General features: G+C 42.5%; 1 protein-coding gene across 1 annotated transcript in view; it reads left to right on the top strand.

Annotated features, from left to right (window-relative positions):
• The window catches only part of dync1li2 (dynein, cytoplasmic 1, light intermediate chain 2), a 139,926-nt gene that overhangs the window by 81,278 nt on the left and 32,135 nt on the right, over positions 1–26,513 (top strand). The window contains exons 8-11 of the mRNA XM_073070436.1: positions 1,310–1,421; positions 6,535–6,594; positions 9,894–9,935; positions 13,149–13,251. Of these exons, the coding sequence (XP_072926537.1) occupies positions 1,310–1,421; positions 6,535–6,594; positions 9,894–9,935; positions 13,149–13,251 (317 nt within the window). The remainder of the gene's footprint in view (positions 1–1,309; positions 1,422–6,534; positions 6,595–9,893; positions 9,936–13,148; positions 13,252–26,513) is intronic.

Raw genomic sequence — 26,513 nt, 5'->3', positions numbered from 1 at the left:
AACAACAGAGGAGTACCCCAAAGGATGAATGACAGTTAAATGTTAGAACCCTAAAGCTCCCCCTCCCACGCATAATCAGCAGCAAAGCAATGACCCCTCTCCCCCACCAGTAGAAAAGCAACGGCACTTCCCCCCACCAAGCACTCAAGCATACAGCAAGGACACAGACGCAGTGCTCCAAAGACTACTCGTTCACCTGGTATTCGACATACCGCAGGCTCTCTCTCCCTAATAAGGGAAAAGAGGTGTCCCCATTTCACAGCGAGAGGGGAGACATAACAAAACAACTTGCTGATTTATGGAGCTCAGTGCCCAAAGAACTCTGGTCTCTGGGCACACAGCCAGCAGCCAGCTCATTTCCCATGACACACCAGTTTTCTGCAGTGGCAATGACCTAGAGTTTGCCCATTTCCAGAACCACGAAATCCCTGAACCCAGAAGGTGCTGTAGTCTTCTAGGCCATATCGAATAGAGTCCACAGATCCTAAAACTTGCAGACGTGTCCTGTTTCCGTGCTGTACTTTCCCTTTTGGAATCTGGGTGTTACCAGTAAACCAACAAATTTCTGTCCATCCCAGACTGTGGTGGAAAGAAATCCTTCTGTGTTGGCGGTGTTCCCATAGTAATGTTGGTGAAAAGTTCCAATAATGAAAGAACGGATATATTTCCAAGCCAGAATGGTGTGACAGCTGATGTGCTGCCCTGCATCTGCAGAGCTTGCCATGGTGGTATGGAAGGTGCTATCATAGTAGACTGGACAAGGGTAACTGCCTGTGATTTTGTACATGGTACACACTGTAGCCACTGTGCACTGGTGTTGGAGGGAATGACTGCTTAGTTTATGTAACGCAAAAACCCTCAGGTTTGTGTTAATTTATCTCAAGTTCCAAGTTTATTTTTATAGACATACATAAGGTATAAATGGCATAAAATTTACCTTGCAGCCACAATGAAGTACATTACAAACATGAGTTAATAAAATTAAAGATGCATTATATATACACAACCAAATTTTTTTTTGGAATTGAGAGATGAATTGAAATGTAGTCTTGTGTTACCTTGGACTATATTACACTTTAATACATTCAAATGACATTTACATATATGCAAATAATGCAGTAAGGGCTTATCAATGTCACTGTCCCAAGGGCACATGTTTAGACTTCGATTTGTTTTTGTTCTGAGTGATCTTCTACAGGCAGATCTCATCATACTTTTTCCAGTATGTGAGTCCCAATGTAAGAAGCTTTCAGTAGATTTTAGTTATCTTCAGTGATGGTTTACCGTTGGTTCTATCTATAATTTTCAGTCCTGCAGGATGGGACAAAGATAAGAAAATTGCTATTCTGTACGAGAACTTTGCAACATTGAAACAAGATGATGCTTATGAGGATATCATCGTGAAGCCTCTGGTCAAAAAGGTAATGCCAGTACAAGGGCGGGGTGGTAGTGTAGTGGTTAGCGCAGTCATGTTACAGTGCCAGATTTCAGGGTTTAAATCCCGCTATACGTTTTCCCTCATACTGCATGGGTTTCCTCTGGGTGCTCTGGTTTCCTCTCACATCCCAATAACATACTGACTAGAGATAGAAGGTTGTGGACATGCTATGTTGGCGCCAAAAATGGGCTACCCCCAGCATATCCTCAGACTGTGTTGGTCATTGATGCAAATGATGAATTTCACTGTATGTTTCAAAGTGCATATGACAAATAAAGATAAGCTTAATTTATCTTAAGCTTTGTTTCCACCAAACTTGAAGGTCACTCAATTAAAGACACTTCCATTTGACCATCAAATGTATTTCTTGTCCATTTGGACTGTGGAAATAAATAAATAACACTTAACTCACTGCTTGCATGGGTAAGTGTTCACAGGGCGTGGTTACAGAGATCTCTGGTTCCCCAGCTCGTGGATTGTAAAGAATGTGTGTGCGGAAATAGTGTGCCTTGCAAGTTAAGAAAAGTACATAATTAGGGACACAAAATTATAAAGTATAACTAGACTAAATCCATGCTGGCTTTTTGCACCTGAGGTTGGGTGAGACTGGAACTAGAGGTCATGGATTAAGGGTGAAAGGTGAAATATTTAAGGGGGATTTCATTACTCAGGGTGGTACAAGTGCAGAACAGACTGCTGAAATTGTAGATGGGGTTTGATTGCAATGTTTCAGAGTATTTTGGATAAGTATAGTGACGGGAGGGGTATGGAGGACTATGGTCCAGGTGCCAGTCGATGGGACAATAGTTTGGCATTGACTAAATGAACTGAAGGGCCTGTTTATGTGTTGTAGTGCCTTGACTCTTTGACTGTGACTAAATAAATAAATCCAAACGTGGAGTATTTTATCAGACTACCGGTGAGTTAATCACAACTTTTTAAAGGATGTGAGCCAAACTGGGTACAAGCAGCCTCTGGGTTTCATTCAGTATTAGATCCAAAATGGAACTGTGTATAATTACCAGGCTAAACAGTACAGCCAGGAATAAGGGGCAGTCTGGAATTGTGCAATTGCTTAAGAAAGCAATAGAATAAACTTGTAGGTAACATAAGTGGTTTGTAGAAGTATAGGTATGTAAAAATTAAACAAAAATAATTAAGTGGAGCAAGGACAAGAAAATCTGCAGATGCTTTTTGGCCATCCGACTAAACACTGCACATTATCAGAAACACACCATCTCTACTGTGAAGCACGGTGGTGGCTGCATCGTGCTGTGGGGATGCTTCACTGCAGCAGGTACTGGAAGGCTTGTGAAGGTAAGAGGGTAAAATGAATACAACAAAATACAGGGAAATCCTGGAGGAAAACCTGATGCAGTCTGCAAGAGAACTGCAACTTGGGAGAAGATCTGTTCTCCAGCAAGACAATGATCCTCAAGCGTAAAGTCAAAGCTACACAGGAATGGCTTAACAACAACAAAGTTAATGTCCTGGAATGGTCAAGTCAAAGTCCAGATCTCAATCTAAATGGGAATTTGTGACTGGACTTGAAGGTACTGTTCATTCGTGATCCCAATGGAATCTGACAGAGCTTGAGCAGTTTTGTAAAGAAGAATGGGAGGAAAATTGCAGTGTCCAGATGTGCATAGCTGATAGAGACCTATCCACACAGACTCAAGGCTGTAATTGCTGCCTAAGGTACACCTACTAAATACTGACTTGGAGGGCTGAATACTTATGCAATCAATTATTTTGTTTTTTTATATATGTAATTAATTTAGTTCACTTTGTAGAGATCTGTTTTCACTTTGATGTGAAAGAGTTTTTTCTTTTGATCAGTCAAAAAAGCCAAATTAAATCCACTGTTATTCAATGTAAAACAATAAAACATGAAAACTTCTGGGGGGGGGGGGAGGAGTAGATTTTATAGGCACTGTAGATTATATATAAGGTGACTGACAGGAAATGTTAAAACACTGGTGGGGTGGTGTGGAGGGTTAGTGCAGGGGTTCCCAGCCTTTTACATGCCATGGACTCCCACCATTAACTAAGGGGTCTGTGGCCTCCAGGATGGGAACCTCTGGGTTAGTGAGTGGAAGTGTTGATCAGCATTACTGCTTGGACAAAGTAACTGTTAATGAGTCTGGTGGTCCTGGTGAGGATGCTATTTAGCCTCCTCCCTGATGGGAGTGGGACAAACACTCCAGGAACAGATCCTTCATGGTGTCACTGGCACTTTTCCGACACCTTTCTGTGTATACATGTCCTTGATAGTGGGTAGGCTGGTGATGCGAGAAAATAAATGACATTGAATGCTGATAAAGCCCAACGCCTGATAAATTGTGTCCCAGAAAATTGAAATTGGTAGTAGGTGCATTGGTTCCAGTTTTCTGGAACTCTGAAACTATAATATAGTTTCTGAAGGTGGAGGTGGTGGATTGGAAGGCCTAGATGGAGTGCATGTAGAGAGGATGTTTCCTATAGTGGGAGAGTCGAGCACCAGAGAGCACAACCTCAGAAAAGGACATTACTTTAGAACAGAGTTGAGGATTTCTTTAGCCAGAGGATAGTGAGTCTGTGCAATTTATTGCCATAGCTGGCTATGCAGGCCAAGTAATTGGGTTTATTTAAAGTGGAGGTTGATAGGTTCTTGATTAGTCAGTGTATCAAAGGTTACAGAGAGAAGGCAGGAGAATGGGATTGAAAGGGTTAATGAATCAGTCATGATGGAAAAGCTGAGCAAACTTGATGGACCAGCTGGCCTAATTCTGCTCCTAGGTGTTATGGCTGTAACACCGCTGTTTAAGGAAGTGTAAACAAAATATATAACTGGTTGGCTAACATCAGTAGTGGGAAATGATTATAAAGGATGAGATACAGAAACAGTTGGAAAACATCTGGAATTAGACAAAATCAATCAGTGATTTTGTCTTTCCAGAAGTCCACACAGATAGCTCCTTTGGTCAAGGTTGAACCCTGAATACCAAAGATGGTAAGTAAGGAGGCATGGGATCCAAGGGGACATCGCTTTGTGGATCCAGAGCTGGCTTGTCCACAGAAGGCAAAGAGTGGTTGTAGATGGGTCATATTCTGCATGGAGGTCACCAGTGGTGTGCATCAGGAATCTGTTCTGGGACCCCTACTCTTTGTAAGTTTTATAAATGACCTGGATGAGGAAGTGGAGGGATGGGTTAGTAAATTTGCTGATGACACAGAGGTTAGGGGTGTTGTGGATAATGTGGAGGGCTGTCAGATGTTACAGCGGACATTGATAGGATGCAAAACTGGGCCGAAAAGTGGCAGATGGAGTTCAGCCCAGATAAGAGTGAGGTGGTTCATTTTGGTAGATCAAATATAATAGCAGAATATAATATTAATGGCAAGACTCTTGGCAGAGTAGAGGATCAGAGAGATCTTGGGATCTGAGTGCATAGGACACTCAAAACTGCTATGCAGGTTGACTCTGGTTAGGAGGGCATACAGTGCATTGGCCTTCATCAACCATTGGATTGAGTTTAAGAGCCGAGAGGTAATGTTGCAGCTATACAGGACCCTGGTCAGACCCCACTTGGAGTATTGTGCTCAATTCTGGTAACCTCACTACAGGAAGGACAGGGAAACCATAGAAAGGGTGTAGAGATTTACAAGGATGTTGCCTGGTTTGGGGAGCATGCCTTATGAGAATAGGTTGAGTGAACTCAGTCTTTTCTCCTTGGAGCGACAGAGGATGAGAGATGACCTGATAGAGGTGTACAAGATAATGAGAGGCATTGATCGTGTGGATAGTCAGACTTTTTCAACGTGACTGAACTGGCTAGCACAAGAGGGCATAGTTTTAAGGTGCTTGGAAGTAGGTACAGAGGAGATGTCGGGTAAGTTTTTTATGCAGAGTGGTGAGTGCGTGGAGTGAGCTGCCAGCGGCGGTGGAGGTGGAAGTGATAGGGTCTTTTCAGAGACTCCTGGATGGCTACATGGAGCTTAGAAAAATAGAGGGCTATGGGTAAGCCTAGGTAGTTTTAAGGCACAGCTTTGTGGGCTGAATGGCCTATAGTGTGCTGAAGGTTTTCTATGTTGAGGCAGCCAATATTAAATGTTGAGACACTGTTCATTTATTCTTGGGATAAATGGTCCTGCAAAAGATGCTGAGCAGATTCTCTAGAATGGTTCACTTGGTAGAAAGGAACAGCTGAGAAGATTGAGAATAGATCATTAAGGGTAGTTCTGACTGTGGTATTATGACAAAGGTGAGAGGAGCTAGTTCCTCTGGTTGGGTGGGTGTTAGCATGAGGGCAGGGGTAATTTTCAGAACAAGGGGGCATAACTGATTTTTGTGTCATGGAGGGGACTATTCCTAGGGAGAGAGCTACAAACTGGAACCCTGCCCCCATCAGAGCTGGGAGAGTCTATGGAAAATGTAAAAACTGAGTTGTTTGGTGGGAAAACCAAAAGAAGGAATCTTGCTGGAGCTTGGAAAAGGATTGTCCACAGTCCTGGAATGTGACAGAACAGGGAAGAGCACTGAGTTCATTATCTCGTGTTGGATTGTGTGGGTAAGTGGCACAGCTAGTAAAGCTGCTCCTCTAGTAACCTGGTTTTGATCTTGACCTTGGGTGCTGCCTGTGTGGAGATTGCGCATTCTCTCTTGAAGTGTTGTGGTTTCGCAGGTTTCCTTCCAGAGACAGGCAAGTTTGTGGATTAACTTGAAAGATAAAAAGTAGGCTTTGTCATACGTACAGCAAAACATACAGTGTAATGTGTTTCCATCAATGACCAACACAGTCCAAGGATGTGCTGGGGGTAGCCTGCAACTATTGCTACACTTCCCACACTTAGCAACCCCAACCCATACAACTTTAGAACGTGGGGAGGAAACCCACGAGGTCACAGAGAGAAGGTGCCTTACCAAAGTAAATTTCTCCTAGTGAGTATGTGAGTGGTAGAATCTGGAGGGACTTTGACTTGAATGTGGGAAAAATAAAAGGAAGGTAGTTCATGATGAGATGAAGGGTCTATTTCTGTGCTGTTCATTGCTGTCTGTGGTTGGCTGGCACTGGGATTACAACTGTTCAACGCTCACTCTTAATCTCCTTTTCCAGCCGGTCCACGATAAAGAAGTGGCCTCAGAGGATGAGCAGGTTTTTCTCATGAAGCAGCAGGTAAGCTTGTACTACCACAGTCACTAAAGTCACAGATTGCCTTCAGTGGGCCATGGTCGTTCTGGCCTGGTATTTATTTCTGGTGTTGGTTGCCCTCTGCTGGTGATGGTGAATATTCCATCTTTGTTCAAGTTTATTGACTGTAGATATATATGGAACAATGTTCCTCTGAACTGCAGTGCACCCACAAAACATATCACACATAAAATATACCACAAATAAGTTAATAAAATATGTATGAAGTATGCAGCACTTGTAAACAGTACAGTAAACTGTTTATTGTCCTAATGATCTCAGTAGTGGCAGGGTATTCATTAGTCTCACAGTCAGGGGGAAGAAACTGTTAACCATTCTGGCAGACCTAGTCCTGATGCTCCCAATGGTAGTAGGTAAAAGGGATTGTGGGATGGATAGTAGGGATCCTCAACAATACTTCGAGCCCTTTGTCTGCAGTGCTCCTAGTAAATGTTGCAAATAGGGGGAAGGAAAGCCCTGTTGATCCTCTTGCCAGTTGAGTACTGCTGACAACAGTATCTGTTTTAAATTCAAGGTTGCAAAATATCCACAGCATGTATTTGTGCTGAGAGGGGGCAAGTTCAAAGATGGGCATGACAGGATTATTTCAGTGTGGTGGGTGCCTGGAATGTGCTGCCTGGGGTGGTTGTGGAGGCAATTATGATATAGGCATTTAACAAGCCCTTAGGCACATGAATGCAGAAAATGGAAGGATATAGACTTTGTGTAGACAGAATGGATTTGTTTAGTTGACCATTTTGAATACCAATATTTAGTTCAGCACACCTTTGTGGGCTGAAGGATCTGTTCCTGTACTGTTCTATGTTTGTGCTTCACAGGATCATTATTACCATAATAATTTAAATTTATTTTGCATTATGTTATTGTTTTCCCTCATTGCACTGTTGCAATGAAATGGTCTGCAAAAACAGTTTATTCACTGTACTTTGGTACATGTGACAATAGTAGTTTGATATTGAGTGCCATGTGGTATTTGGACTGATGATTGAAATCTCTCTTGTGTTAGGTTTTAAGTATATTGAGTGCCATGTGGTATTTGGACTGATGATTGAAATCTCTCTTGTGTTAGATTTTAAGTATCTTAGTAGAGGAGTGGGAGACAGTGAAGAGGGGGAATTCCAGAGGTTAGGAAGATTCGGCTAGCAGAGGTGGAGCATTGGCCATATCTGGAGGAGATTGCTGTGGTGGACAGGACGAGGCCCCGCGGCATTTGAAGTCTGTATTTTAAATCTGCTTCTTGCACATTGCGGCTGGTTTAATTTGGATTCTAGTGAAAGAGCATCTGCTCGCTTTCTAGTATTGGTGCGACGGGCAGTGTGTCCCTAGAATGGAGTTACTGAAAATGTGCTTCGTGGAGTCACAACTTTTGGAAAGCTGGCAGAACATCAGCAGCTTGAGGCAAAGGCTCACTTCTGTGGTATGGAAGTACTCTAAAACATGCAGTAGTGTAGAGGTTGTTAATGAAACTCTATCTGGAGTTATTGATTCAGAGGTATGTTCAAATCTCTCCTTGGCAGCCTGGGAATGTAAACACAATGAATTAAATAATAATCAGGTTTAATATCACTGGCGTATATAATGAAATGTGTTGTTTTGTGACAGCAATATATTGCAATACATAATGGGAAAAATACTGAGGCAGCGTTCGTTGTCCCTTCAGATGGTGGAGAGGAAGAAGCTGTTCCTGATATGTTGAGTGTGTTTCTTCAGGCTCCTCTTATTTAATGGTAGCAGTGAGAAGAGGGCATGTCCTGGGTGATGGGGGTCCTTCGTGATGGATGCTGCCTTTTTGAGGCATCGCCTTTTAAAGGTGTCCTGGATGCTGCCCATGTTGGAGCTGGCTGAGTTTACAACTTACTGCAGCTCCTGTGCAGTGTCCCCTCCATACCCGGTGGTGATGCATGCGAGGTGAAAAGCTCATGTGAGTAATGTTGACCATGGAGCTACATGATTGTTCTGAAAAACTCGACTGATTCACCAATGTGTTTCAGGGAAGGACATTTATCTTGCGCTCTGGGTTATTAGTGTTGTTCTCTTCTGCATTTAGGACTGGTTATTAAATCTAAGCACTACTGTTGTTATTCACATCCTGGGAATGAAAATTTAAAAACCGTTTAACATTTCAATCAATGTAAACAGTCTTTGTTAGGTGTGTGTGGAGATTTTGACCATGTTCTCTCTTCCTGTGACAGCTACATCCTCTCTTCCATCATGACATAGTCTCTGTTTTTAATATCCAGATAAAATCCAGGATCTGTGTGCTGAGTGGAAGGGCAAGGAAATTATTTTAACAGATTTTCCTCTTCAGACGAAATTGGCAACTTTGTTATTTCAATGACCAATTTGGCACAGGGTTGATACACAAAAAAAAGGATTATGTCGGAGGCAAGTGTTAGATTTATCTCAGAGGATGTTAAAAGGTCGTCACAACATTGTGGGAAGAAGTGCCTGTACTAGGCTGTACTGTTCTGCGTTCATGTGGCCAGAACTTCCCATGAGCCTGCATTTTCTGCTTTATTGATCAAACCATTGGATTGTCAGCCAGTCTCTCCATTGTCAATCCATCACCAACAATATGATTCATTGAAATCTTTTCCTCCCCGCCTTCTTTAAACATGTAAAATTGGGTTATGTGCAAAATATAGCTACTTTGACTCTGCTTACATTTGTGTCAGACTGAACAGGATGAAGCTGTAGTGAGGATTTTTCCTTTCTGCCTGTAGTAAGACTGCCACTCCTTCCCAGTATATTCTAATGTTGGATCCTGGTGTTTTAATCCAAGGCTCTTACAGAAGTAAAGAAAAAGGCACAAAACTTGTTGCTTCATAATTGTTTTATTAAGTGTTAATAGAACAGAGAGTTGAAAACAGGCCGTGACAGAGGTCTACTAATTGAAGAGGGGGAGAGTAAAAAAAATTAAGATGGTGCTCAGCATGGGGCAGCTCTTTTTTGTAATACAGATGAGGAAAGTTCCATTCAAATATGTAGATAAGAGCTGACCAATGAGAAAGCTCCTATTCAGTAATACAGCACCAAGAGAAGCTTCCAGAATCATACTGGTGTAACCACTAGGGGAGCACAATGAACAACTGTGTGTACATACTACAACCACTAGGAAATATACCAGGTTGTTTTCTTGTATATAAGCTAATGATATAAGATTCAAGCAGACAATGAATTGTTAAACTGCAAAGAAAATATCAAACAGTCTAAGAATAAACAGTGGAATGCAACACTAACATGACATACTTTTTCTCTTGCAGTCTCTTCTCGCCAAACAGCCAGCCACACCTTCAAGGCCTGCTGTAAGTATGAATGGAAAGATAAACTGTCAAAAGCAAACATACTCCTCTGGGATATTAATTTCCATACAATAATTGCCTCTGGATTTGGACAAATCTCAGAAGTGTCTCTGCTCCATTGTACATTGGGGTGCCACATTGGTGTAGTGATTAGGAAGTCACTTTTACAGCTTGGGGTGTCAGAGTTTGGAGTTCTTGTATTCCTTCCCCCTTCCCTCACCACCTTATTCCGGCTCCTTCCCCCTTCCTTTCCAGCTCTGATGAAGGGTCTTGGTCCAACATGTCCACTGTTTATTCCCCTCCATGGATGCTGCCCAACCTTCTGAGTTCCTCCAGCATTGTGTGTGTGTGCTGCGCATAATTATATTCACTCTTTTGATATATCATAAGCTTGTATCTTCCCTCACTTCAGATCCATTTACAAGCTGAAACTGTCTCTACCCGAACCACTCAGGCTAAGCAATCCGCATTTCAGCCCACTGAAAATTCTCACTCTCCAGCCGTTTTGAAAATTTTTAAAATTACTGACCCTTGAGTGTGATATTGAGCATGAAGTGTTTTGAAATGTTAATACCTACTGTATATACTACTATTAAAAAAAAGTACACAGGAAACACTCAGGAGGTCAACTGGTAATTGTGGAGAGATAAAAATAAAAACACAGTGCGATTCTGCGGGTGCTGGAAAACTAAAGCGACTCACACAAAATGCTGGGGGTCTCAGCAGGTCAGGCAGCATCTGTGGAAGTGAATAAAGAGTCAATGTTTTGAGCTGAGACCCTTCAGAGATACAAAGCAATGTTCCTTGTGTAAAGTATTAAATATTATCAGAACAGAAATACATTTTCTATTCTCCATAATATTTAGTTATAAATTTCTGAAAATTCCTTTGCTTCGTATTAGTGTAGTGTAAGAGGTTGTTGTAGCTTACAGTGGGACATTGATAGGATGCAGAACTGGGCTAAGAGGTGGCAGATAGAGTTGGGTCAGTGGTGAGGAAGGCAAATGCCATTTTAGCATTCATTTCAAGAAGCTGAGAATTACAAGAGCAAGGATGTGATGCTGAGGCTTTATAAGGCACTGGTGAGGCCTCACATTGAGTATTGTGAAAAGTTTTGTTCCCCTCATCTTAAGAAAAGATGTGCTGGCATTGAAGAGGGTCCAGAGGAGGTTCACAAGGATGTTTGAATGCAGGAAGATTGTTTCCGATGTTGGGGAAGTCCAGAACGAGGTGTCACAGTTTAAGGATAAAGGGGAAGCCTTTTAGGACCGAGATGAGGAAAAGCTTCTTCACACAGAGAGTGGTGAATCTGTGGAATTCTCTGCCACAGGAAACAGTTGAGGCCGGTTCATTGGCTATATTTAAGAGGAAGTTAGATATGGCCCTTGTGGCTAAAGGGATCGGGGGTATGGAGAGAAAGCAGGTACAGGGTTCTGAATTGGATGATCAGCCATGATCATACTGAATGGCGGTGCAGGCTCGAAGGGCCGAATGGCCTACTCCTGCACCTATTTTCTATGTTTCTATGTTCCAGGAATGAAAGGGTTATTATACGAGGAGTGTTTGATGGCTCTGGATCTGTACTCACTGGAATTCAGAAGGATGAGAAGGGATCTCATTGAAACCTTTCGAATGTTGTAAGGCCTAGACAGAGTAGATGTGGAAAGGATGTTTCCCATGGTGGGGAGAGTCTAGGGCAAGAGGGCACAGCCTCAGGATAGCGGGTGCCCTTTCAAAACAGATGCGGAGAAATTTCTTTAGCCAAAGGGTGGTGAATTTGTGGAATTTGTTGCCAAATGCAGCTTTGGAGGCCAGGTTGTTGTGTGTATTTAAGGCAAAGATTGATAGATTCTTGATTGGACACGGCATCAAAGGTTATGGGGAGAAGGCCGGGAACTGGGGTTCAGGAGGAAACAAGAAAAAGGATCAGCCATGATTGAATGGCGGAGCAAACTGGATGAACCAAATGGCCTGATTCTGCTCTTACGTCTTATGGTCTTATGGAAAAGTGTGAAGTGATACACTTTTGAAGTTATAATTGGAAGGCAGTGTACAAGGTTAATGATGAGATTCTTTTCAGCGTGGAGGAACAGAAGGATCTTGAGGTCCATGTCCATAGATCCATCAAAGTTGCTGCACAACTTCATAGGGTGGTTAAGAAGGCATTTATTGTGTTGGCCTTTATTAGTCAGAGGATTGAGCTTGGAGCCACAAGTTAATATTTCAGATCTATAAAATTCTATTGTGTTCAATTGGGATCAACCTTGTTATTGGAAGGATGTGAAAGCTTTAAAAAGAGTGTAGAGGAGATAAGAGAGCATGTCCTGTGAGGATAGATTGAGCTAGGGCTTTTTCTTTGCAGAGGAGGAGGATGAGAGGTGATTTGAGGTTATACAAGAAGAGGCATAGATAGAGTGGACAACCAAAGACCTTTCCTGGCTGGAAATAGCTAAATATGAGGACATAATTGTAAGGTGATTGGAGGAAAGTTCTGAGGCTGTCAGAAGTAGGCTTTTACATAGTGGTGTGTGTGTGTGGTAGAGGGAGATACATTGGGGATATTTAAAATACTCTTAGATAGACACGTAGATGAATGTAAAGTGGAGCGCTATGTGGAGCGAGGGATTAGATTGATCTTTCAGTAGGATAATAGGTTAGCACAACATTATTGACCAAAGGCCCTGTACTGTGCTGTAGTGTTCTAGGTTCTATGCTAGAATCACTCTCCTGACAGAAGGAAAGCAAATACCTGTTATGTTGCATCCTTCACTGCTGTGGGGTGTTCCAAAGCATTTTCAGGCCAGAGAGTGATTTCCATGCCTCTTCCCGCAAATGCTGACTGGCCTGCCGAGTGTTTCCAGCACTTACTATTTATTTCAGATTTCCAGCATCTGCAAATTTTGGTTGCTCATACTCCTGAAACGTAGATTTTCTGTTGAGAACTGATAATTAAGGCAACTCTGGTGTTGGGTAAAGATGGTTATTGCCATGTTGGTCTTATACCAAGCTCAGCGTCAAATGCCAAATTTGGGAAGTATGCCCTCAACCCAAGAAGGTGAGATTAGTTATGGTTGTTAAAATCTATTAGGTGTCTCTCAGTTAGCTATGGACATTAAATACTGGTATTGCCAATAGCCACCCAGATTCTGAAAATGTGGGGGGGGGGTGTGGTGGAAAAGCAATATTGATGCCCTGTTCTACTGTGATTTCTACCAGGACACTCCAAGGCAACCAGGTGGCTCTCCCAGGACCCCACGGCAACCGGGTGGAACAAATATGGTGACTGCAGTGCCGCCGATCACATCGGGAACTCCGAAAGGTAAGTGCTGCAGGGACCTGGGACTTTGGATTCAGGGGCTCGCAGAACGGGTCAGGATGCAGTCATTTCCCTCATCAGTGAGACATACATTTGCTATAACCATCACACAGTAAGCATGAACAAAGTTTAGTATATGTATTTTGGTGTATTTCTTGGCCATGGGTCATTTCCAGATGGTTTCACAGCTAATGGAGGACTTTGTGTTCTGGAAGTGGTGTGAGGAAAACACAGCAGCAGTTTATGCACAACAAGAGCCAATAGTAGGAACAGATTTCTCTACCAGTTTCTCCCACCGTCAAATAAAATTTGTTTTCTCTATATTTAAAAATATTGCACTGCTTCCTTAAAATGCCCCTCCTCCTCCCCTTTCTTCCTTCATCCACTTTCCCCTCTTTTTCCACCTATCACCTCCCAGCTTCTTACTTCATCCTTTCATCCATCCCTCCTCCATCCCCACCCCTTTTCTTCTCTTTCTTATTTTGGAATTTTCCCTGTTCCTTTCCAGTCCTGCTGACGTCACTATTTATTCAGAATCAGAATCAGGTTTATTATCACCAGCATGTGACGTGAAATTTGTTAACAACAGCAGCAGTTCCATGCAATACATAATCTAGTAGAGAAGACATAATAATAATAAATAATAATGAACAAACAAGTAAATCATCAACTACAGTGTACGCACATTGAACAGATTCAAAAAACGTGCAAAAACAGAAATACTATATATTTAAAAATAAAGTGAGATATTGTCCAAAGAATCAATGTCCATCTAGGAATCAGATGGCAGAAGGTAAGAAACTTTTCCTGAATCATTGAGTATGTGCCTTCTGGCCTCCTACCCGATGGCGACAGTGAGAAAAGGGCACACTTTGGGTGCTGGAGGTCCTCAACAATGGACGTTGCCTCTCTGAAACACCGCTTCATGAAGATGTCCTGGGCACCCTGCAGGCTAGTACCCAAGATGGAGCCAACCAGATCTACAACCTTCTGCAGCTTCTTTTGGTCCTGTGCAGTAGTCCCTCCATACCAGACAGTGATGCAGCCTGTCAGCATACACTCCACTGTACAACCACAGAAGTTTTTGAGTGTATTTGTTGACATGCCAAATCTCCTCAAATTCCCAATGAAGTATTGCAGCTGTCTTGCCTTCCTTTATAACTACATTGATATGTTGGGACCAGGTTAGATCCTCAGAGATCTTGAAACTGCTCACTCTCTCCACTTCTGACCCCTCTATGAGGATTGATATGTGTTCTCTCGTCTTACACTTCCTGAAGTCCACAATTGGCTCTTTCGTCTCACTGACATAGATGCTGCCTGATCTGATGAGTTCGTCCATCATGTGTGTTCCTTAAAGATAGAATGTCTTTTTTTAAGTCACAAAATTTGTTATATACCAGTGATTTTGATATTCTAATCAGGGAAAGTTATAACGATTTGTACTGTCAATGCTAGTACACCATTACACCAAATAACTGCTTTATAGCTCCATTCGACTTTTGTGTTGCTTTACATTGCTGGACTTCAAATTAAAAAGGCTGTTGATTCTTGCCATGATAATTTCAATGGACTTTGCTTAAAATCTACCCTCTTTGGGAAGAGTTCCTCATTTTCACTTTCAATGCTGGTTATGATTTTGTGCCTCGCTGGTTCTAGTTGATTGAACTCCTTTCTCTTGATCTTACTGAATGCCACATCATTTCAAAGTGATTCTGTGCTATTAATACATGACTTCAGAATTTTGTTTTGCTCTAAATACCAAGAAAATTCATCCAAGGAAAGAGAGGACTTGCATTTAATTAGTGTTTTTCTATTTTTAAGGAACACACTTGATGGATGAATTCAGCCAACAAAATGCTTTTTGAAGTGTTGCCACTGTATTGTTGGAAATGCAATGACCATTTTTCATGCAAAAAATCCTCCAGACACAGTGTGACTACATCCAGGTGGTGGTTTTTGTGTTGCTTTGATGGTGGGATAGGTATTGACCAGGATATGACTCCATTAGTCTTTGAAAAGGTGTTTACATCCACCTGACAGGGAGACAGACTGTGTATAAACTCACTAATTCTGCTGGTTAGTGCGTTCTCGGCATTGCAGAGTGAGTGTCAACCTAGGTACAATAGCATCGCAGCTACAGTACAGTGATCCGTGAGGATTTTGTACATTCTCCCCATGGCCACATAGGTTTCCTCCTTATGCTCCAGTTCCCTCCCGTATTCCAAAGACATATGAGTTAAGGATAGTAAGTTGTGAGTGTATTGTGTAGCTGCCAGAAGCATGGTGACGTTGCAAGCTGCCCCCAGCACATCCTCAGACTGTGGTAATTGACGCAAACAATCCATTTCACAAATAAAGCTTGTACTCGAATTTCAGGCTGAGACGTTGTCTCACAACCTACTTGATGAAAATACACAGAGCCACAGAAGATGTGCGGCTGCATGAGATTTTTGAGGAAAACGTACAAATGTTGGAGGAACTCAGCAGGTCAGGCAGCATCTATGGAGGGGAATTAATAGTCAATGTTTTAGGCTGAGACCCTTCATCAGGACTGGAAAGGAAGGGAATCAGAAGCCAGAATAAGAAAGTGTGGGGGTCTGGAGAGGGAAGAGTACAAGCCAGCAGGTGATAGGTGAGACCCAAGGAGGGTGATGAAGTAAGGAACTAGGTGTTGATAGGTGGAAGTGGTAAAGGGCTGAAGAAGGAGGAACCTGATGGGGGAGGAGAGTGGACCATGGGGGAAAGGGAAGGAGGAGGGGAACCAGAGGGAGGTGAGGAGAAGAGAAGGGGAGAGGGGAATCGGAATAGGGAATAGAATAAGGGAGAAAAACAAGTGGTGGAGTGAAATTACTGGGTTAGAGAAATCAATGTTCGTGTTATCAGGTTGGAGGCTACCCAGGTGGATGTTCCTCCAGTGAGAGTTTGGCCTCATCATGGAAGTAGCGGAGGCCATGGCTGACATGCCAGAATAGGATTGGGAAGTCAAATTGAAATGTGTAACACCAGAATGTTTTTGTGAATCTAAATACATATTTGGTGGTGGGGTGGAGATATGTCTCTACCAAAAGAGGTGTAAGGCAGTCCTCACTCCTTCCCTCTTGGATAAGGTGTAGCACCTGCTTAGCCCCACCCTGACGCATTCCCCCTCCCCTCGATCAGGGTCACGTGAGGCCGTGGCAGCAGGTTGTGGATGGTCGTATGAACAACTGGTGCACATCACAGGTCCTAGTTATACTATCTGAAAATATTGATAATGGTTGGGGTCACCTCTCTTGGAAAGCCACTGCCCAGAAGGCACGGCAAACCACTTCTGGAGAATTTGCTAAGAACGTTCATGGTCATAGAGCATGTTTGCTGATGTTATACACACGGCACAAAATGATGCTTTTGAAATGCACATACAAATATAATTCCATTGTTCCCATACCTGTATGGGTGGGGTCAGGTAGAGGGACAAACAACATTACTGACTGAAGTGTCCAAACTGTTTTCAGATAATTCCCTTCTCAGAATTGGATCTGTTACTGGCCATGAAGGAAGCTGAAGTTTAACAAAAAAGGATTGAGAGGATAGAATATTGTACTTTAATATGGCTTCTAGCACTCTGGAAATTTCCCTAGTTACAAAAATTGCTCCTTTGTTACTTACTTCGGAGTTAAAAAAAATAATAATTGAAATTGATTTTTAAAAGCTCACCACACCAGGCAGTTCTTTGACCTTTGGTTGAACTTGCTGAGAGTGGAGGCTGAAAGTCCTAAAGCACTTACAGCTCCATTACTCCAGTGAGCACTTAACTATGATTAAATAACTTGAGTGTGACCATGTGCAATTCATCTACTTTGGATCACATTTTGTTTGAGTAATGGTTGGGAGGCGAGACAAGTCTCAGTGTAATGAAGTTTCAGTGACTAATTGAATCTTGTTCATATGAGACTCTGAATTCAGTGTAATTACTGTATCTCAGATCTCGTGCTGTTGTATAGTTTTAAAATCAGTAGCATTTTTCCGGTCTTCAGGCAGGGTCCTGAGCACTAGAGGGCTGTCTTGAGTTGTTAAAACTAAACCTTAAAGCTGAAATCTAGAATTGTATTAAAATCCCCATTTATGGAAAGGAATGAACAGTCAATATTTCAGGGTGAGACCCTTCATCAGTCCTGGCCCAAAACGCTGACTGTTTACTCCCCTCCGCTCTGTTTGACCTGCTAAGTTCCTCCATTATTTTGTGTGTGTTGCTTTGGATTCTAGTACCTGAAGAATCTCTTGTGTTTAAAATCCCCATTTGTCACTAAATTGCATTGACTCTCAATTGTATGACAAAGTTAAACCTCTCATCCTGGTTTTCCAATCCTTCCACAGCTTTGGAGTCTTTTTCTAATCTTTTATGGTGTCTGCATTCCTTTGGTATCTTGTACATCTCGTTAACCTTTAGTTAAGCCACTAGGCACTGTTTCCAGATTCCAGGGAATTAAGATGGGGAATACTATTCGAGAAGCCTTTTTGCATCGTGCATCATACTTTAACAGAGCAGCTCTCAGCCAAGCTGGATGTTCTCTGTTGATAATAACTTCCAAATGCAACTTTTCTGAGTGAAATTTATTGATTTAAGGGTGCAGTATGGAACAGGTCTTTCTGGCCCAATGAGCTGCACCAGCCAGCAATCCACCTATTTATCCCCAGCCTAATCCTGGACAAGTTATTGACTTATTGCCCTGCCTGTTACACTGCTGACATTTAGGGCAGCAATGAACCCACGCACACATGGGAAATAACGTACAAACTTGCTTACAGAGGATGCCAGAATTGAACTCTAAACTCTGATTCCCTGAGCTATAATAGCATCGAGCTAACCACAACACTACCATGAGGAAAATGTAAATCCCAGCAAGGAGTAAATCAGTATGGACGAGATGAGAAGTGATTGAAGCATCATTGGGTTAGAATCTTAACCAACACTAACAGGATGGTTGACAACGCAATATCTGTTGTAGACCATAAGACATAGGAGCAGAATTGTGCCAATTGGCCCATTGAGTGTGCTCCGCCATTCAATCATGGCTGATCCTTTTTTACTTCCTTTCAGCCTCACTCTCCAGCCTTTTCTCTGTAACCTTTCATACCATTTCCAATTACGAACTAATTCGCCAGCCTCAGGCTGAAGAAATTTTTCCACATCTCAGTTTTAAATAGATGCTCCTGTATTCTGAGGCTGTGCCCTCTTGTCTTAGTCTCCCCCACCATGGGAAACATCCTTTCAACATTCAAAAGGTTTCAATGAGATCTCCCCTCATCCCTCTAAATTCTAGCGAGTACAGACCCAGAGCCACCAAATATTTCTAGTATGATAAGCCTTTCATTCCCATTATCATCCTTGTGAACCTCCTCTGACCCTTCTCCAATGCCAGCTCATCTTTTCTTAGATGAGGAGTCCAAAACTCATCAGAATACTCACCAGTGCTTTTTAAAGCCTCAGCATCACATCCCTGCTTTTGTATACTAGACTTCTTGAAATGAATGCTAACATTGCATTTGCTTTCCTCACCATTTTCTCAACCTGCACCCTTTAGGGTGTTCTGCACAAGGACTCCCAAATCCGTTTGTGTCTCAGAGTTTTGGATTTTCTCCTAGTTTAGAAAATAGTCTGCGCATTTAATTTCTACTACCAAAGTGCATGACCATGTATTTTCAAACATTGTATTTTATTTGCCACTTTCTTGCCCATTCTCCTAATCTGTCTTAAGTCCTTCTGCAGCCAACCTGTTTCCTCAACACTACCTGCCCCTCCACCAATCTTCATAACATCTGCAGACTTGGCAACAAAGCTTTCGATTCCATCATCTAAATCATTTATGTATAGCATAAAAAGAAGTGGTCCCAACACTGACCCCTGCAGAACACCACTAGTCACTGGCAGCCAATCAGAAAAGGATCCTTTTATTCCCACTCGCTGCCTCCTACCAATCAGCCAATGCTCTAACCACGTTAGTAACTTTCCTATAATACCATGGGCTCTTAACTTGGTAAGCAACCTTGTATGTGGCACCTTGTCAAAGGCCTTCTGAAGGTCCAGATATACAACATCCACTGAATCCCCTTTATCTATCCTACTTGTAATCTCCTCAAAGAATTCCAACAGGTTTGTCAGGCAGGATTTTCCCTGAAGGAAACCATGCTGACTTTGTACTATCTTGTCCTGTGTCACCAAGTACTCCATCACCTCATCCTTAATAATTGACTCTGAACATCTTCCCAATCACTGAGGTCAGGTTAACTGGTCTATAATTTCCTTTCTGCTGCATTCCTCTTAAAAAGTAGAGTGACATTTGTAACTTTCCAGTCCTCTGGCACCATGCCAGAGTCCAAAGATTTCGGAAAGATCATTACTAACGCCTCCACAATCTCTACTGCTACCTCTTTGGGAACCCTCTGGGTCTTTCAGCTTTTTGAGTATCTTCTCTCTTGTAATAGTAACTGCAATCACTTCTCTTCCCTCACACCCTTCAACATCTGGCACACTGCTAGTGTCTTCCACAGTGAAAATTGATGTAAAATACTCATTTGGTTCTTCTGCCATCTCCTTGCTCCCCATTATTTTTCTGTAGCCTCAGTTTCTAATGGTCCCATATCCACTCTCATCTCCCTTTTATTTTTACATATTTGAAAAACCTTTTACTATCCACTTTGATGTTGTTTGCTAACTTGCTTTCATATTTCATTTTTCCCTCCTAATGATTCTTTTAGTTGCTCTCTGTAGCTTCTCAATCCTGTCTTCCTGCTAATTTTTGCTTTCTTGCATGCCCTCTCTTTTGCTTTTACATTAGCTTTGAATTTTCTTGTTAGCCACAGTTGTAATATTTTGCTCTTTGACTATAATACATCTATCCTATATCTTCCTCATTTTCCCCAGAAAATCAAGCCAATGCTGCTCCACTGTAATCCCTGCCAGCATCTTCTTCCAATTTACTTTGGCCAACTCCTCTCTCATACCACTGTAATTTCCTTTTTTTCCACTGAAATACTACTACTTCAGACTTCATTATCTCCCTACCAAATTTCAGGTTGAACTCAATCATATTGTGATCACTGCCTCCTGAGGGTTCTTTTACCTTCAGCTCCCTAATCACCGAATGCTTCATTAGGTAACACCCAAGCCGGTATCTCCTAGTAGACTCAACAATAAACTGCTCTAAAAACTATCTCTTAGGCATTCAACAAACTCACTCTCTTGAGATCCCAATCGATTTGCATGTTGAAATCTCCCATGACTATTATAACATTGCCCTTTTGACACGCCTTTTCTATTTCCCATTGTAATTTGGGGTCCATAACCAAGCTACTGTTGGTAGGCTTGTATATAACTGCCATCAGGGTCCCTTTACCCTTGCAGTTTCTTAACTCAACCCACAAGGATTCAACATTTTTCTATCCTATGTCACATCTTCCTAATGATTTGATGCCATTCTTTACTAGCAGAGCCACACCACCACCTCTGCCTACCTTCCTATCCCTCCAGTACAGCATGTAACCTTGGACATTCAGCTCCCAGCTACAACCATCCTTCAGCCACGATTCAGTGATGGCCACATCATACCTGACAATCTATAATAGTGCAACTAGATCATCCACCTTATTTCTTAGAGAATAATAAATAACACTTTGAGTAATGTGTTTGCTACCTTTTTTGATTCTGCATCCCTAATGCACTAATACGCACCCTGCTGGCTGCAGTTTTTCTATCAACTGCCTGCCTTTCCTGACAGTCTGACTGTATGCTATCTTTGCCTTTTTACCATCTGTCCTATCCCGAGTCACTTCCCACCCCCCTGCCAAATTAGTTTAAACCCTCCCCTCATTGTGGTTTCTGTAAGCTTGATGTATATTTTGGTACCTTATTTCTTGAATTATCACAAAGATTTCGACTCAGAAGTGAAATGGCATGATGTGAGGTTTCATGGAGTATTGTATAAACCAAAGTTCTGTCTCTTGAATAATGCAGATCATCTGTATAGTTACATTCAGGTCTACTCACTGGAGCTTAGAAGAATAGGGGTGGGGGGGAGGTTCTCATTGAAACCCATCGCATATTGAAAGGCCTAGATTTAGTGGATGTGAAGAGGATATTTCCTACAGTGGGGGAGTCTAGGATCAGGGGGATCAGCCTCAGAATAGAGAAATGTCCTTTTAGAAAAGAGAATAGGAGGAATTTCTTTCATCAGAGAGTAGTAAAAATGTAAAATTCATTGCCACAGACACTGTAGAGGCCAAGTCATTGGGTATATTTAAAGTGGACTGTGATGGGTTCTTGATTAGTCAGGATGTGGAAGGTTATTGGGGGGGCGGGGGGGGGGAAGCAAGAGAATGGGGTTGAAGGGTTAATTATTAGCCTTGATGGATTGGTGGAGCTAATATTATAGGACGAATGGCTCAATTCTGCCCTTTTGTCTTTTTAGTGATTCCTTATGAAATATTATTATTTATTTCAAAGGTTGATGCTGTGAGGAACCTTCTGAAGACAACTGAAGTACAGCAGTGCAGTTACACTATTCACCTACTGATTTTGTATGCAGACAAATGATTCCCTTCACTTGTCATTGTGATACGATAACATGAAACATTTCCTGCGTATTCAAACTTCTGGCTCTGCTTCATTAGCTTCTGCATATCCTGCGTTGAACCAGGTTTATTATCAGTGGCATATGTCACGAAATATCTTGTTTTGTAGCAGCAGTACTTCGCAATACATAATTAAAACTATAAATTCCAATGAGGAATATATGCAGTGTATTAAAAAAATTAGTGCAAAAATAGAGCAAAAAAATACTGAGGTGTACATGGATGGGTTCATTGTTCATTCAGAAATCTGATGGCAGAGGGGAAGAAGCTATTCCTAAAACGTTGAGTGTAAGTCTTCAGGCTCCTGTACCGCCTCGTTGATGGTAGCAATAAGAAGAGGGTATGCCCCAGGTGATGGGGACCTTTAATGGCGGATGTCTCTTTTTGAGGCATCTCCTTTTGAAGATGTCTTCAATGCTGGGGTGCCTTGTGCCCATGATGAAACTGGCTGAGTTTCAGTTTTCTGCAGCTTTTTCCAATCCTGTGCAGTGGCCTCTCCATACCAGATAGAGGTGCAACCAGTTAGAATGCTCTCCGTGTTACATCTGTAGAACTTTGAGAGAGTCCTTGGTGGCGTACCAAATCTCATCAAACTCCTAATGAAATATAGCCACGCCTTTGTAATTGCATCAATATGTTTGGCCTGGAGATGTTGACACCCAGCAACTTGAAACTGCTAATCCCTCGATGAGGACTGGTGTGTTCCCTTGAATTCCATTCCTGAAGTCCACAGTCAATTCCTTGGTCTTACTGACACAGTTGTTGTTGTGACACCACTTAACCAGCTGATCTTTTTTGCTTCTATACGCCTCTTTGTCACCAGCTGAAATTCTGTCAGCAATAGCTGAATTAAAAAAAATCAGATTGAATGTAATTTGCTTTTGGACATGCTGAGATCACGTACATAACTGTACAGCTGAAGTTATCTCCTGTTCACTCTTGTTCTCTGTCACACAGTCATTCCACTTTGTCTTGTTTCAGACTGTCTTAACAGTTCAGAAAGATGGCTTTTATTCCAGATTCCTAAGTTCAGCTTTGTAAATTGTGCCTCTTATTTGGGAATAAAGCTGTAGGCATTGATTTCTTGTGAAAGTGTAGAATATATAATGAATACTGGGGGAAGCTGTACCTGCCATTCTGATGGTAAATAACAAGAATTCTTAGGCCATCGTCGTGGTGATTTGCAGTTCACATGTTCGTAGCTTGAAGGTGCAGATGTACAGCCTATTCAACAGTTAAAAACTAGCCTAGAGTCCAGTCCCTGCAGCTGCAGAACTACTGTAATAATTTGAAGTGAAAAGCCCTTTCATGGTTGCATAGACTGGCAGCTCCCTCATTAGTGGTTCAACTCCAAGGTTACAATAGAGAAAGGAAGGCTTTCCTCACCCAGGCAGCTGTTGTAGCTGGGTCATTAACAGCCTTTATAGTAATATCCAGGTGAGCACTTGAATTGCTTTGGCTTAGAAGGCTGGGCATTGGAGTTAAAATGGAGGGGTGCCTGATGGTCGCATGGATGAGTTGGGTCAAATGGCTTGTCTCTGTGCTGTACATAAGTGGTTTAGAAATGTCCTGAGGTGATTTTCTGCCTTTGAAATTGTTTGCCAAAGTGGGTCATTGTTGTAATTTGTTGTTAGACATAGTCATGCGATAACAATCCAGTCTGTTTTAATGTTGTTGGTTGAGGGAAAATAATTGAACAAGTTGGAGGTTTTCTTTGAAGTTGTGCAGTGCTGAGGAATGGGACACTCTTCACTTACCATGAAGCAAAAACACTGCGCAGGCGCGTGAAGGAGGCCTGGGAAGGAGGGAAGATATAAAAAAGAACGCAGCCTTAAGCAGTGGGCAGCTTTGTTTGAGGGCAGTGGAGGGAGCCGGGAGCAGAGTGTAGGGCTTGGGCTGAGAGGGCTTAGGCGGAAGAGGGCACAGTAGGCTTATCTTTTAGTTCTCCTTGTTATTTTCAGTTATTCGGGAAGTATGAGTGTGAGGGTAGCTTGTTGTTCTCGGTGTCGGATGTGGGAGATCCTGGAGCTGCAGCTCGATGACCTTCGCCTGGTCGGGGAGAGTGAGGAGGTGATAGAGAGGAGTTACAGGCAGGTGGTCACTTCGGGGCCACGGGAGGCAGATAGGTGGGTCACGGTCAGGAAGGGGAAGAGGCAGGTACTAGAGAGTACCCCAGTGGCTGTACCCCTTGACAATAAGTACTCATGTTTGAGTACTGTTGGGGGGGACAGCCTTCCTGGAGGAAGTGACAGTGGCCGGGCCTCCGGCACAGAGGACGGCCCTGTAGCTCAGAAGGGTAGGGATAGAAGAAAGAGGACCATAGTAATAGGGGACTCGATAGTCAGGGGTTCAGACAGACGGTTCTGTGGAGGTGATCGGGAGTCCCGGATGGTAGTTTGCCTCCCTGGTGCCAGGGTCCTGGACGTTTCTGATCGCGTCCAAGATATCCTGAAGTGGGAGGGTGAGGAGCCAGAGGTCGTGGTACATATAGGTACCAATGACATAGGTAGGAAAGGAGAAGAGGTCCTGAAACGAGAGTATAGGGAGTTAGGAAGGCAGTTAAGAAGAAGGACCGCAAAGGTAGTAATCTCGGGATTACTGCCTGTGCCACGCGACAGTGAGAGTAGGAATGGAATTAGGTGGAGGATGAATGCGTGGCTGAGGGATTGGAGCAGGGGGCAGGGATTCAAGTTTCTGGATCATTGGGACCTCTTCTGGGGCAGGCGTGACCTGTTCAAGAAGGACGGGTTACACTTGAATCCTGGGGGGGACCAATATCCTAGTGGGGAGGTTTGCTAGGGCTACAGGGCAGACTTTAAACTAGTAAGATGGGGGGGCGGAAATCAATTTGAGGAAACTATGGGAGAGGAGGTTAGTTCACCAGTAGAGCAAGTAAGTAGACAGTATGTGAGGGAAGAAAGGCAGGTGATGGAGAAGGGATGCGCTCAGCCCGAAGATGTAGGGGAGAAGAAAGAAAAGGATAATAAATTTGAATGCATTGTTAGGGATGAAAAGAGAGGAGGAGGAGGAGAATATCTTAAATGTATCTATTTTAATGCTAGGAGCATTGTAAGAAAGGTGAATGAGCTTAAAGCGTGGATTGATACCTGGAATTATGATGTTGTAGCTATTAGTGAAACATGGTTGCAGGAAGGGTGTGATTGGCAACTAAATATTCCTGGATTTAGTTGCTTCAGGTGTGATAGAATAGGAGGGGCCAGAGGAGGAGGTGTTGCATTGCTTGTCCGAGAAAATCTTATGGCGGTGCTTTGGAAGGATAGATTAGAGAGCTCCTCTAGGGAGACTATTTGGATGGAATTGAGGAATGGGAAAGGTGTAGTAACACTGATTGGAGTGTATTATAGGCCACCTAATGGGGAGCGTGAGTTGGAAGAGCAAATGTGTAAGGAGATAGCACATATTTGTAGTAAACACAAGGTGGTGATTGTGGGAGATTTTAATTTTCCACACATAGATTGGGAAGCTCATTCTGTAAAAGGGCTGGATGGTTTAGAGTTTGTGAAATGTGTGCAGGATAGTTTTTTGCAACAATACATAGAAGTATCGACTAGAGATGGGGCAGTGTTGGATCTCCTGTTAGGGAATGCGATAGGTCAGCTGACGGATGTATGTGTTGGGGAGCACTTCGGGTCCAGTGATCACAATAGCATTAGCTTCAATATAATTATGGAGAAGGACAGGACTGGACCTAGAGTTGAGATTTTTGATTGGAGAAAGGCTAACTTTGAGGAGATGCGAAGGGATTTAGAGAGAGTGGATTGGGTCAAGTTGTTTTATGGGAAGGATGTAATAGAGAAATGGAGGTCATTTAAGGGTGAAATTATGAGGGTACAGAATCTTTATGTTCCTGTTAGGTTGAAAGGAAAGGTTAAAGGTTTGAAAGCGCCATGGTTTTCAAGGGATATTAGAAACTTGGTTCGGAAAAAGAGGGATGTCTACAATAGATATTGGCAGCATGGAGTAAAGGAATTGCTCGAGGAATATAAAGAATGTAAAAGGAATCTTAAGAAAGAGATTAGAAAAGCTAAAAGAAGATACGAGTTTGGTTTGGCAAATAAGGTGGAAGTAAATCCGAAAGGTTTCTACAGTTATATTAAAAGCAAGAGGATAGTGAGGGATAAAATTGGTCCCTTAGAGAATCAGGGTGGGCAGCTATGTGTGGAGCCGAGGGAGATGGGAGAGATTTTGAACAATTTCTTCTCTTCGGTATTCACTAAGGAGAAGGATATTGAATTGTGTAAGGTGTGGGAAACAAGTAAGGAAGTTATGGAACCTATGACAATTAAAGAGGTGGAAGTACTGGCGCTTTTAAGAAATTTAAAAGTGGATAAATCTCCGGGTCCTGACAGGATATTCCCCAGGACCTTGAGGGAAGTTTGTGTAGAGATAGCAGGAGCTCTGACGGAGATCTTTCAGATGTCATTAGAAACGGGGTTTATGCTGGAGGATTGGCGTATTGCTCATGTGGTTCCATTGTTTAAAAAGGGTTCTAGAAGTAAGCCTAGCAATTGTAGACCTGTCAGTTTGACATCAGTGGTGGGTAAATTAATGGAAAGTATTCTTAGAGATAGTATTTATAATTATCTGGATAGACAGGATCTGATTAGGAGTAGCCAGCATGGATTTGTGCG

This window comes from Hemitrygon akajei, chromosome 17 (genome assembly GCF_048418815.1).
Source record: "Hemitrygon akajei chromosome 17, sHemAka1.3, whole genome shotgun sequence".
Lineage (NCBI taxonomy): Eukaryota > Metazoa > Chordata > Chondrichthyes > Myliobatiformes > Dasyatidae > Hemitrygon > Hemitrygon akajei.
This window is presented reverse-complemented; position numbering and strand designations above follow the sequence as displayed.